The 14,344-nt window shown below is 40.6% G+C and overlaps 1 protein-coding gene across 1 annotated transcript in view; it reads right to left on the bottom strand.

Annotated features, from left to right (window-relative positions):
* CUNH10orf90 (chromosome unknown C10orf90 homolog) overlaps positions 1–14,344 on the bottom strand; it is a 62,500-nt gene that overhangs the window by 14,544 nt on the left and 33,612 nt on the right. The window contains 1 exon segment of the mRNA XM_052677182.1: positions 363–659. Within this exon segment, the coding sequence (XP_052533142.1) occupies positions 363–659 (297 nt within the window).

Genomic DNA, 14,344 nt, shown 5'->3' with positions numbered 1-14,344 from the left:
GAAAAAGAAAAGGAGATTGCAGAAGTAAAACCGAACAAGGTTGTAAAATAACCTCACAGTGTTTCTTCATTGGGCTCAGAATGATTGACACAGCAGTCGTAACATTTTCTTGGGATTTTCCTGAATCTCCTCACAAAGTAAACCCATCTTTCTCATTTTCATTTTGTTTTCTATTAACCATAGCAATGTATACAGTTTGATTAGTTGATGTGATCTCTTGCTAGATGACTCATACTCAGTACTTAAAGCTGGACAAAAATGGACTGACTTTCCATTATTTCACTTTTTTTTTTCTTTGAGACTGATCTCATCTTATTATTGAAACCATATTCCTAAAAACCACAGTAGGATTTGTACCTTACTTTTTAGGAGCTGGTTTTGCCTGTGAACTTTTTCTTCTAAGAGGACTCTTGAAGAAGCTTTTATATTGCACGTACAGTTGGAGATGGACATTTTTGGTTTCAGGACGCCCTGGGTTTGGATCTCTTTGGATGCAGAGGTGCCCTTGGAGGGATCGCTCTTTTTTGGTGAGCCATCAGTGTCAGCTGTGGTTGCTTTTGCTTTTCCCAGTGTTGTACCCAGAAAAGAGGCAGAGGCTGTTTTGCTTCTCCTGCTCATGGTGCACTGCTTCTTCTGGCTTCCAGACATCATTTGCTTTCCTGTGAAAAACAAGAAAAAAAGATGTATAGCATGGGAACATTATTATTTTCAGCCTTCTGTTCCTCATCATTTTTATTTCCAGCAAAACGGTTTTCAGGCATGTATTTTAGAAGTTGTAACTGATACAAACATTGTTGTGACTGCCACGCAGCTGTACTGCAACAAAACATTAACAAAACATGATCGAAATAATCAGAGATACTTCTACTAAGCTGTTATTCTAAGCAATATATATTCACTCTAATGGGCGGTGTGGAAGGAGTGAAGGCATTTCTAATACAAACATACGACATATGACTTTCTCTTGTCTCTTATTCACTGGACAGAGAGATTTTAGCTTTGTTATACCTGGTCAGAATTAAAACTATGGGTTCAGGTGTGGCTGTGAGGAGAGCAAAGGTCCAAGCATTTTAAGGTCTCCATAGTGTGGTGGCTGCCTCATAAGCACCACCCCTATCGCACAAGTTTGAGTCCACTTTCTACCTCTGTACAAAGCCATGGCAGAAACTAGCAGCAGAAAGGTCCGATTTGTACAAGACATGCTTTCTCCTGCTGTTTCATGAGAAGGATGTTGAATGGCAGCTACAACTGCAGGACTCTGCCATGCCTAAAGCAACAGAACTCATCGGGTAAGCTCTATGCTACACATACCCTAAAAGATGATTCCAACAGACCACCACTACTGCCAGCAGAACTCCAGAAAACTGAAAGCATGGGCACATGAACACACAGAAGTGTCCAGAATAGGAGAAAAAAACAGAATTCAGGAAAGGAAATGCAAAGAATTGGGGACAGCTTGGAAAGGGCAGCAGGATCAACAAGTGGGAGGAAGACAAAAAAAAGCCAGCAGATGGGAACTGTTCTGTGTTGTTATAGAGTACTCCCAGAGGTCCCCAAATGATCAGCACCCACACAACTGTGCACAGCATAAGTGCTCTTGGCTTTTAATGGTGCGCAAAAATTGCTTGTGGTCTGTCCTAATCACAGGCTGGCTGGAGACTTGAAGATTTATGCAGGAGGAAATGACTGATAGCTATTAAAAAATTAGTGAATTTTTTTAGTGAAGGAAGATTACTTCTATCTTTGTCCTCTCTCTCACCCATCCCATGAAAAGTGATGAAGTGGCACATTATGTTAGACCATTCCTTATTAAGCAATATTAAATCCTGCTAGTGAGACGCAGGGTGTTTTCAAACCACTTCTCTATCCTTAAATCTAATTCTAATAGATAATAAATTATCTTTGTCACAAAGTTTCCTACATATTGCAATGGTCTGAATAATTCATGCTTCATTCTTGTCTTCCTGCATTTTGGGGAAAATCAAAGACATTGTGGTAAGCAGCTAGTCCTTTCCCTCACCATGAAGATCAGAAAAGTGTTTAATATAATTTTACATTTCCTTGTGTCAACTCAACTGCCAGTCCAGGGAAGAGCCAACTTCTCAAGGGAGTCTCTAGTGGGAGATCTCAGAAGATCAGCATGGGCAAAAAAATTAACTTTTTTCTAATTAAATGAATTCCATCCTAATCAATTTCACAGCCAAACAGAAAATCTGGTCAAAGCAAGGAAGAGCACACTCAGCTCCCAGACTCCAATCTAGCATCTAAGATCTCCTCTCTGGTATAACTGATTTTTTGCTCCTTGCTTTTCACACTTTGCAACTATTTGCCTTCTCTTCTGTCAAACCTCATCTCCCTTCTCTCAGATGAAAATAGTTTTGATGTCAATACAACAAACCCAAAGCACTCAGCTCCGTACAGACCCTCAGCTGGAGCTCACACATACGCAGCGCTTTCTTCTCCCATCCCCTGACTGACCCTGTACCTGCAGTTACAAACTGTGCTTCTGCAAATGTTTCGTGACATACAGAGGGAAAAGACATTGAGACAGATTAATGGTGTGATGGGCACCAAGGAGCATTTGTGGCAAGAGGTAGAAGCAGCCAGCACGAGGAGAAGATGAAGAAAGCAGCAGGTAGCATTAAGTAACTGCAGAGCAGCAGAGAAGGAAGTCTTTTCACAAAGGCAGCCAAGATACCAGAAATAGGGGGGTGGAGAGGGCAGCTGAACCACAGAAAGAACTTGAATGGAAAACAGATTATCTCTTTAAATCATCTTTTAAATTAAAATTGTTTATTGGCCAGCAGAAAGCAGAGAGGAGAAGAAAAAAAAAGTGGGAAGCAGAAAAGTGTTTCTACTCATCCAAAACAGCATCGCAGTAGGAGATCGTTTGCTTTCATATCTAGCAACGGTCTGTACAACAAATGTGTGAGCTGTGAACCCAGACAGCTTCTTCACTGAGACTGTGAGGCTGTTCAGCAAGCATGGCTGTGTTCCCTGCATTGGCCATTTGCTGCTGCTGGGCACCACTATCCAAAATGCCAGGGTGGATTGCTGGGACAGCAAGCATGGTCTGCAAGGTGCCAAAAGACACAGGAGGGACAAAAGCTGGCCACCTCTCCTATGTAACATCTCAGAACATAGATTTGAGCAAAACTTGGTTTTGCCTGGAGTGCTCGTCTGTCATTTATCCCTAACTACCAGACTAGCTGCTTGCGCATGTTGGCTGCCGAGTGCAAGCTCTGTAACTTTCAGGAACAGGGAATTAAGTCCCAGGAATTTTCTTACATACAGTGCAAGTGCAGGCAGCCTTCTCTTCTGCACTGCACCCCTTCCCTGCCAAAGGAAACGCCACCAGTGGCACTCTGCCCTCAAGGCCTGGGGATTCTCAGCAAAGACTCAGATTAGGAAAGGAAATGCAGGTATGAACAGAAACACGAACGTGGTCAGAAATTACACAGAGGTGGTGGCTCCTTCTGAGCATTTTGTGGTAACCAAAGGATGTCTAAAAATGAATTTTAAAAGATTCCTTAAGATATTCTGCTATAAAAACATATCACTTTCTGAATGAAAATAGTCTACCTTAGATCTTGCACAAATATTACAACTAAATCTTAATCATTATTAGATTCACAGTAGGTTTTTTGTGGTTAATTAAGGCAATCAGAAAAAGTGCGGCTCGCTCTTGTTTGACATTGAAGATAATCAGATAAATAACAAAGCCAGTTTGGTAAAACCTTTTCTCTAACTCTCTCTTGAATTAACCTTCCAGTTCAAAAGGTGCACCCAGGTGCCCTCAATTCCCAGGAAAACACAGCAAAGCAACACAGACACGGGCTCCAAGGACCAACTCCCCCTCCTCAAAGCAGCTGTCAATTACCTAAACTAACAAACCCAGAAGCAAACGATACTCAGGAAAAAGAAAAAAAGAAAAAGGCAAAGGTACTGAAAGGTAAGATCACAGAATTTCACTCTGTACATTCAGGATCCGTTTTTAATATACTGTGCGGGGAATTAGGGCTGTTACTCTCGTTAAGACTATCTGGAATCATATATCTAAATCCCCACGCAGCAAACTGGAAATATATCTTCCCCTCTGAGGATAGCTAGAATTGCAACTGGATGACTAGCAATATATGTTTTTTCTATTATCCCAACCAAAGAAAGGCTTTAAAACTGATGAACAAAGACATGCAAGCATAATGCTGTGGGAGATACAAGAGAACAGAACTTGAAGGAAGGGAAAGCAGAATGATTCCGTTAGTGAAGCTCTGAATACACATTCTAGTTCAAAAAGTTCAGCTGTTTATAGGAGAAAGCGGAATCAAATAAGGACTGCATCTGGAGGAAAGTCATTTTTGCCTCCATGCAAGAAACAAAGAGGCAACGGTTCAGTTCTTAGACGACTTCGTCAAAACCGTATGATATCGGAGTTAAAAAATATTCTGTAAAACCAAGGGTAGGGTTTTTTGCTTTCTTATTTGTATTTTTGAAGAATCCTTGACCTCTGAATAAAATGAGCATATTGTTTTACTGCACAGTATCTCTTTACGTTTTCCTCCCTTCAGGGGGTTTCGCTAACAGGAAGTGACCTCGTATTACAGCAGGTTGAACTTGCCTTTCCTTGGAAGTATTGTCAATTCAGGCAAACACACACTTTTCCATTGTTACTGCGTACTTTTTTCTCCTTTCACATTACAGCAGGATAAAGCAGCTTTTCATACTTTCATATAACACTCGTCCTAGTATTTCAGTGTGGATTTTTAACAGTTCATGACAAAGTACTTATTTGAAATGGCCAGAGCTCATTTTAGCAGATGCATGACACCACAAACCTCCATGACCACCAAGCAAGCCTGACAAGAGGTGGTTGCCAAAGGAGACTCAGTGATGATTCCCTACCGTCCTTAACGAGCTCAGACATCACCACCACCGGCAAGCTCTACATTATAGACCACCTACTGGTTTTTTTTTTTCTTCTTTTTTACTAATAAAATCCCCACACCCCTGCGCTGCTGAGAAATCCCTGACCCCTGTGATGGGAGCTGACAGTGCCAACAACCCAAGCAGAAAGCAGAAGCAATTACTGTATCTTAAATAGAAGAAGCTTATACCATTTCTAAGAGATAGTTCCAGGGTTGAATGGGCTGTACAAGCAATAAACCAAAATCCAAACCAAGACTCCCGATGACAAGGACTGATGACTCAATTCCTGCCATGTATCAAGTATTACCATTACTAAGTTGTACGATCTCAGATATAAGTAAACAGACTGCATCATTTCAACAGGCTCGTAACACAGAAAAATGGAAACAGTGAGAGCAATGACAGTATTATTAGTTATTTCAGTGTTTGTCAAGGCACAGAGGATAGGGAGAATAATTTATCGTTCAGATCACAGCCGAGGAAGGGACATCGCTTTTAATCAGTCAACAAGATGCAGACAGCAAAGAATGCTAGAAATTCAGATATTTTGACTAAAATTTCTGCTGACCAGCAGTGAGATCTCTGTCCCAAACTGCCTTGTGATGTTTGTTAAGTGACTTGTTTGCAAGAGGCAGTGTCAGGACCGCTCAGCATTAACATTCATGGAAACTATCTGAGTTGCAAAAAATCCTGACAAAATTGTAGCTGTGCCCATGCTCCCTAATCAAAATGTAGCACTTAACGAGGTCTTGGATTTACCATTAAATAGTGATCTGATGCTGGATCCTGAAAAACAGGGCTGGCCCTTGTCCTCAATACCAGCAGCAATACCAGAACTGTCAAGACCCAAAGTCAAGACAACTTTGCAAGTTTGAACCAAAGAGAATCAGTCACACTGTCATTCTCTGTTAACATCACTGTACTTGTAGTAACGTATCTTCAAACAGCCCTTCCAACTGGGATGAGGCTTCATTATCTCAGCTATACCAGTAGCTAAAAGGCTAGATTAAAAATTAACACTAACAAACAAGGTTCTCAGTTGCTTCAAGTAGGATTGTTTAGTCTGGAGAACAGGATGCTCAGGGAACACCATCTTGCTCTCTACAACTCCCTGAAAGGAGGTTATGGCGAGGTGGGGTTGACCTCTTCTCCCAGATAACAGCAAGAGGGGGATTGGCCTCAAGTTACACCAGGGGAGGTTCAGGTTGGCTATTAGGAAAACTTTTTCCTCTGAAATAATGTTCAGGGAAGGTAACAGGCTGCCCATAGAGGTGGTGTAGTCACTGTCCCTGGAGGTGTTCAAGAAATTTAAAGGCCAGGCTGCATGGGACTTGGTCTACAGGGAGGTGTCCCTGCCTATAGCAGGGGGTTGGAACTAGGTGATCTTAAAGGTCCCTTCCAACACAAACCATTCTACGACTCTATGAAATGTTTAGATGTGGTACTAAGGGACATGGTTTAGCAGGTTGTAGGTGGACAGTTGGATTATATGCACTTGGAGGTCTTTTTCAACTTTGTGATTCTAAGGTTCTATGATTGTCTTCTAGTTATTTCCTTTGGATTTTTAAAATAGTTTTGACAGCTGTGATACATTTCTCAGAAGATACTTCCTGTTTTTGCAAAAATCAATATTTGATTTCAGGAAGTCGTAATCACTTACAAGAGAAAGTGCATCTAACATGCCTAAGAGCTGTTAGGCTTCCAATCGATAATCAATTCAAAGTAAGAAGAGTCTCTTGATATCAAGAAGCACCTTGCTTACAGAAGGCTATTGGCAAAATTAGTGCAGTGTAACACTTGGCTTCACAGAAAGGAATCCCAAAATGCAGTTCATCAATGGCACCTAGCAAGAAGTCCCTCACCGGTGACCTCCAAATTATCTTCTGAACACACTTTACAAACATTCCACCGATCTTCACTCTCAGCATCAAGTAAGGGGACGCCACTTTAAATGCAGAGCTAACACACAGCAGTGTGGTGTTTAGGACAGGATGTGACGCACCGATTCCTACGGCGCGCGGAGAAGCTTGGTGGAACAAGAGCGTAATTTGTAATGACTACAGCAGCCAAAAGGAAACGTTCCTGCCTGGCACCTGCAGGGGATCATCTTACACTCTGAATCATGAGAGTGTGTGATTGCTGCAGAATACTTTAGTGGCCAGGAAATAATCCACCCACATTTTTTTATTCAACCGTTGCACCAGTGCGTTACCAATACCCAGCTGGCTGAGAACAGTGCTTGTACACTTTGTTAGCGTTTTCCCCCTTTGCTTCCTATGTGCTGGGACAGGATTAAAAGAAAAATGTTCCCTTTTCATTAAATCACTCATAATTTGGAGTTTAGTCAAGAACCTGATAATTGTTTTCTCATTGAAGAGAATCAATCTTAGATTTTATACTCGTGCAATGAATCATCATTATTCTTGTCATGTCTTTTTGGCCATGCTACACTAAACACTTCCAGACAACCGGTCCTTAGATGGAGAGGATCTCTGTTCACACTGTTAATAATCAGGGGAGCCACTTATTGAAAATGCTTCAAAATTTGCTGCTGTACTTAGGAGACGTTCTCTGAAAAACCCACACAAGGAATTCTCAGAGGCAGACATCCGCATTTGGATTTCAAGGATGTCATCTTAGAAGCTATCATGTGATCGTATTGACTGCATTGTAGTGACTCCAAAAGTAATCTGTTGCACTGTCACTTTAAAGAAATATACTCAGGCTGATTCACAACGTTTAAATGGTGATTTGCAGGGTGAGAAATGTATCAACCACTTGGTATTCTCATCATGTCAAAGACACCTAGTTGTTCAGCTCTTTCTGATAATTTACCACAGCCAGTTTGAGCCAAGCATTCATTTTGCAGACTGCAGAAGAGTTGCACCTACTTTAAAACAAGTGTGAAGAGGAGGAAAATTAGGTCCTTTACTCCAGCGGTGTAATGCAGTCACTGAATCCATGTAGCCTACCTCTTTTTAAAAATAAATCATTATTTTTAATGCTTTTAGTATCCAGACCTCTGTTGGCTGTCCTGAGCACTGACAAGGGACTTGCCCACTCTAAATTCTTTCACTTCAAATTGTCTCATGCCTTCACCAACTGTGACAGCTCAAAGTCAGAAATGATTCCTTCCTGTCTACCTGGAACAGTGGGGAAAAATCAAATCTTTAACTTTCATATACCCAAACGAGGAGAGCTTAACTTTAATTTGGGTTATCAGCAAACAGTGTGATTGCCTTTGGGAAAATAATGTTAATTTATCATTCTCATCTCTGGAAATTCTGTTCATAATATCATTAATAGGGCAGATGTCCTTCTGTTTTCAAGGGAAATGATGTCATTTCTGTCCAATAGGTTGACTGATACCCCCCATAATACAAAACTGAGCCTTTAATCAGCAAAAGACATGTTTCCTGAAGGTGGGCAGCTCCTTCAACTCCTGTCAAATTAACTTACGCTCATGCATTCAAACAAGTAGGGTGGAGAAACCACAATAAAATAAGAGCCACAAGAACAAAAAACAACTACTTCCAAAAGACAATGGCTACATGTTGACTAAAACCACAGAGAAAAAAAAAATAATTAAAGAATAATTTGCTCCATAGAAAACTGTAAACACTCTAATCATAGTCAATGTGATGTCTAATGAACCACCACTGAAGTGTCAGTTCTGGCACTGAAAGCAAGCCTAGGGCAGCTTGGGCTTACACAGCTCTGAGCCTCATCTTGCCCTCTTGCTTGCAGCATCTATGGTCTGTGTCTCTAACATCAGCTACATTTCCATGCAACGGGACAGAAGGCCCACCACTCCTCTGAACACTGGAGTTACTTTAAACAGCAGAACAAGAAGGAATACCCACCTACTGCTCCACTGTTTTTCCTCCCAGACTCAACAAGCCTCACCAGCCCTCCTTTTGTCACACCAGATGAAGGGGCAACTGATGCTTGAAACAAGGACTGAAGACGAATATAAGATGCATACTCAGGTACTATAATTAGGAGTACATCCTCCTAAACACGAATAAAGAATCTCTAAGGTAAGAAGAGGCAGCTGCTATTTGCCCATTACACAGATTGGGGGCTGCATACAAGGCTCAGTGCACCTTCTGCACTCACTGATAACTGAGGACTGCCAATTCCTCATGGAACTGACCGAGTCCTCAATTTCTCAGCATCTGATACAGCATGCTAAGGTCACATTGCAGTGCGACACAGATCCAATGACACAGAACGTCTAGACTAAAGAAAATTGACAACCTCCACCGTTTTAAATGTATACCAGATGAAGTGAAACATCAAAGGAGCCCCTTCTAATGGGCTTTTTGGCATGTGGTCCTTTGTTCTTAACAAGTCAGCACCAGCTGCTGTGTCCATAATGCCAAGTCAGTAATGTCCCTGGCCAGATTCTCGGCTGATGTAAATCAGCGTAGTTCCTCTGAAGGCAGCTTTTTCTATTGGTTGACATCAGCCAAAAATCGGACTCCTCGTGTTTAGCAGGTGTGTGCCAAAGTAAAATCTGCTGTGCCATATTTCACGTTTCTCCTGTCCTTACCGTCACTACTGCTGAGCATATTCTCAGGCTGAAGAATCAATTAGCATCATCTGTGTAGCTCCTCAACTTTCTATACAATAAATTCCACACTGTACGGAACAGCTTTCATCTAATTATATCTTGTTTTATATATATAATACATATACACATGTGCATGCATACTAATCTCATATTCTAGGCTATTGTATGCTAACTTGCTTATAAGCAGAAGGTCAGGTGAGAACACTAGGTAGGCTGAATTCATTCATCACAGCATTTCAATTAATATTTAATAATTGAAAGTAAATACTTCTAATAGTCTTTAGTTTTAAGACTGCTTACATTAATCCATTCTGATTACTGTGAATGAATATTAGTTTAATGGTGACCTCCAAATATTTTCCCAATATTCAAATGTCTCAAATACCAGAGGATTTCAATGTATTTTTCAAACTAAAACATTATTTTGCAGGCAGTATCACATTGAAATCCCACAGTATCCACTGTTCTAATTTCACTCCAATAAAGGTATATATGTACATGCACACAGATAGACATGGACACAATACAAAAAGTTTAAAGAAGCTCTTGAAACTAATTAAAATTTAGTTACTTCCTCCTTGGCATATATGCTGCTGGCTTCAGTAATCGTTAATAAAACTCCTACTTAAGAAGGAAGGACAACTTTATAACCACCTGGGCCCTTCAACAATGCAAAATGCCAGATCCCATCTCAGTTTACCCATCCATTGCCTCGTATTGCTTTAATTAAGTAAATTATACTTTCAAGTCACCTCTTGGTCAGTTTGGTGAAAAAATACAAACAACTACCTTGCAATACAATAGTAGCACTCACTTTTGTCTCATTCACTCATTTAAATGTGTTTTCTCCATCTTGAGTGCTATCTGTCACCACTACTCCATTTCCGAATTCAGCAGAACAGATGCTGGTAGTGCAGCCACTGTGAGACCCCTGTTAGGATTAGCTCCTCCGAGAGCCCTCTGTGCCCAGCACTTAGTGCTGCTGTCGTAACACCTCATTGCATCACATTCACCTCCAAACAGTGACTCATGACTACATCATAATCCTCACTTCCCTACTTTGGGGTAACTTCCATAGGTGATGAGTGCTGTATTCTCCATGTCTTTGACATCTCAGCATAGGGTGCGACAGCCAGGGCAGCACATAGCAACTCCATTGGATTCAAATTTATCTCCACCACAGCTATTCCTCCTTAATAGCTCTGCACAGCAGCCTTGGGCATGCCAACAGAAGAAAAAACGCAGGTGCAGACATTATAAGAGTTGAAGTGCTAGCAGAAATAACAAAGCTGAGGTTTGTAAAGGTGCTTAGGCATCAAGATGTTTGATCTAAGCTTAAACAGATAAATTTGAATGTTGGATTTTATAATCTTACATAGTAAAGTGACGATTTTATCTAATCAAGAGGTCAAAATGTATTTAAACGTGTTCTTTTTCCTTCTCTTTGCCCCCTTTTAATAATTCAGCCCATCGTCAAGTAGCTAATAGGCTGTAAAAGATGAATAGAGAAGTAGATATTCACGTGGAGCACGTTCTTCATGAAGGATGGGTAAGAAATTAAGATTAAAAGCCTTTCACAGAAACAAGACTAATCTTTTCATTTTTAACTAACCTTGTATTTATGAGACATCAACTGCAAACAGTAAAGGGAATTGCCACAATGACCTAAAAGCAGCCTTAGCAAGTTCTGACAGCTTGTTAAAAGCTGCAACTGAAGGCTGGCAGATCCACATCGACTGCCTGCGACGTGGACCTCACAGAGCCTGGCCAAGGCTTTTGCTCAGCTGTATCTCTCTGAGGTGGCTCTTGTGGCTGTCACTGGGGACACTTCACATTCGTATGTACGTGTTCCTTAAGCTGCCCAAAAGATTTACATCTTGACCCCTCGCTAAAAGTGAATGCAATCGCATCTTATCACTGCATGTCTTTCCACATCTGAAGACTGACTTCACACAAAATATGGATTTTACAGCACTTACAGTCCAATTTCTTGCCAGAAGCAAAGTATCCAAAGCAACGGAGCCAGCAGAAGATACAATCCATAGTGGTGAAATCACAAAGCCATAATCAGTCCTTGGGATGACATAGCATGAGACATGGCTTTGAATGTTAACTGAGACCAGGACTGTTGGATTTCTAAGCATAACTACCATCTATGAGCAAAGCCCAAGACTTACATTTCTTAATATGCCTAAAATATCCTTTTCATATGTGGCAAACTGTGGAAATGTACACCTCTGGAGATTATCTGGCTCAATCTCCTACTGAAAGTATGGCTTTGGATTAGAGGCCATACATAAGAGCCATGTAAAGCCAAGTCCAGAATGCTTGGATTAGAACATGAAATGGTATGAGTAATACCATAAGAATCACCGTTGCTTTAGTGAAGTCACATAAAAAAAAATTAAGAAAAGGCACAGCAAAAAGGCCACGACTCAATCCCATAGGAAAGAGCAAAGCTGGGCCCTGTAAAACAGAAGTACGTGGGTACCCATCCCTCCACAGGTACTGGCAAGACAGCCTATATATTCTTAAAACTACATTTGCAGACTTCATATAGAAAAGTTTAGCCTTGAATGCAACTGTTCCATTCTTTGGCCATGGTGATATTATTACTACTTTCATTTCTGCTGGCAAGCAGTCTGTTGCCTACAGCTGCGCACTAATATAAACTCAACTTTCTGGGTCACCAGAAATGTGACAAAGAGCTCTCTGCAGTTCCTTCATCCACAAGATAATGACATCAAAGTATTAACATGGTGTCAAAAGTTGTTTGTTGCCTCTTCTTTTCCAATTTTCTTTCTTCTTAAGCATTTCATTTCACAGATATTCAATTGTATAAGCATACGATAGACCTTAATACAAGTAGATACGAGCCAGTACATACTGGAGGAAAAATGTATAGAAAGAGTTGGGAATCTGTAGTGGTATAAAGGACTTTGCTGATGTTACTTCACTGCAGTCATAAAGCATCATTGTGCAATACAGGTCTTGCAGTTTTAAGCTGAATATGCAGAAGTTCCACAGCACAGAACAGGAAGGCAAGGGCCCCATTATAGCTTTTGTTTCTCTCAATACTTAAAACTAATCCAGGAGAAAAAAAAAGCCAACAAACAAGCAAATGTGACAGGCTGTAGGACTGTACCAGATTTGCACTAGAATGGAACACTGGATCCAATAGATCCCTTCTGTCCCTCACTTTGTAGATTCTGGAACTGATTTTGAATAGATTTTGGAATATGGCAAACATTGTCTTTCATTTTCTCCCAGGTTAAAGTCATACCAATTGCCTTTCATTTTAACGAGCAATGTAGATGCCTTGTGAATTTAACTGGGTTTCTTATGATATGTCACATTTAATGGCTGACAGCTATGCAAGAGCTTATTACTTTTGGGATCCTGGTGAGAAAGACTGCTGTTTTTTAGCATTATACTGGCTTATTATGACATTTCACACAGGAAAGTGGTAGTAAGCAGATAAACACCTTCTTATACATTACAAGAGATCTGATCAAGAGAAATATATATCTTTACATTCTACATTATTGCTGATACAAATGGTGGAAGCAGTTAAAAAGGTAACACTTCCCATGTTTCTTAACACCTGTATTCTTGTGCATACAAATGGTGGAAGTTGCTTTAAAAAAAGCAATATTTCTCAGCCAGTTACCTCACTTACTTCCTTTTTCCAGTAGAACAAGGGAACCATGAGCAAACTCCTGTTTCACTTTCTAATTACTTCTAGTAAAAGTCATCCTTTCATGGCCACCACTGCATTGCCAAGCCCATGTGAAACCTCAATACTATTCTAACCCTTGTTTTTTGTGACGTAACACAAAGTCCTTGGATGCCACTGAATTAAGCCCTGAATACATAACACTGCCTATGAAAAATCTCAGAAAGGCACTGTTATTTTAAATTAGGCTACTACACAATGAAGCATCTCTGTGGAAGACCCTGGCCCTGCTGATAGTTTTCTTAGTGGTAAAGCAGGACTGAGTAAAGCAGTGCCTTCTCACCATTTGTGCCTTGATATCTGCAAGAGAAGCGAGTGCAGAAATAACAGCAAGGTGCAGAGGGATGGAGCAGGACATGTTTTGCACCTTGCTCTCACCCATCAGAGAGCATGCAGTTCCTCATCATTTTTTTTTTTCTCCCCAATTATAAACTGGGAAGATGAAGATACAAGCTTAGGAAACAGCTTATGTCATATATGTGCCCTCAAATAAAAAAGAAACATATAAGTACAAGGTAATTGCAATTAAACATAGCCCAAGGTCACAGGATATAAGGGAGGTAAGTTCTAACCTTAGCACATTTGGCAATAACCAGACTCTCTCACTGACAGTCTTCCCATCCATGCTGCCTTCCTGGTGAGTCAATAAACTCAGCTGTGGTTATTCAACTGCACTGTTACATAGCTGCTGCAGCCCAGTGCAGTGGAAGCTACACCATTCTGGGCACAGAGCAATCCCCACGGCCACTTTCCCGAGAGCAACGTTGTGAAGAAAATACTGAGTTTGCAAAACACTTGGAGATATTTGGAACAAATGTGCTAAAGCTTTGCAAAACATTCACTTTGCTTATAGAGGCCAAGGTTTATTACTGTGGCCTTTCTAAATAATAAATCTGATCGTTTTCAGTTATAAGGAGCACAAAATCAAGCTCAGTGGAGCCATCTCATTCTTAATCTCATATCATGAAATTCAGCCTTTCTGCAAAAAAAAGAATTATTTTTTGGGCTAAACACTTGCATGTTGCTGAGAGAAAAATAAATAAGTTACACTTACAAAAGGTTAAAACAGCGGTTGTGAAGACAGGCAAAGTTTTCTCTGTCACCTG

The sequence above is a fragment of the Tympanuchus pallidicinctus genome, unplaced genomic scaffold (genome assembly GCF_026119805.1).
Source record: "Tympanuchus pallidicinctus isolate F22 unplaced genomic scaffold, pur_lepc_1.0 scaffold16, whole genome shotgun sequence".
Lineage (NCBI taxonomy): Eukaryota > Metazoa > Chordata > Aves > Galliformes > Phasianidae > Tympanuchus > Tympanuchus pallidicinctus.
Note: the sequence above shows the minus strand (reverse complement) of the source record. Positions and strands in the feature narration are given on the sequence as shown.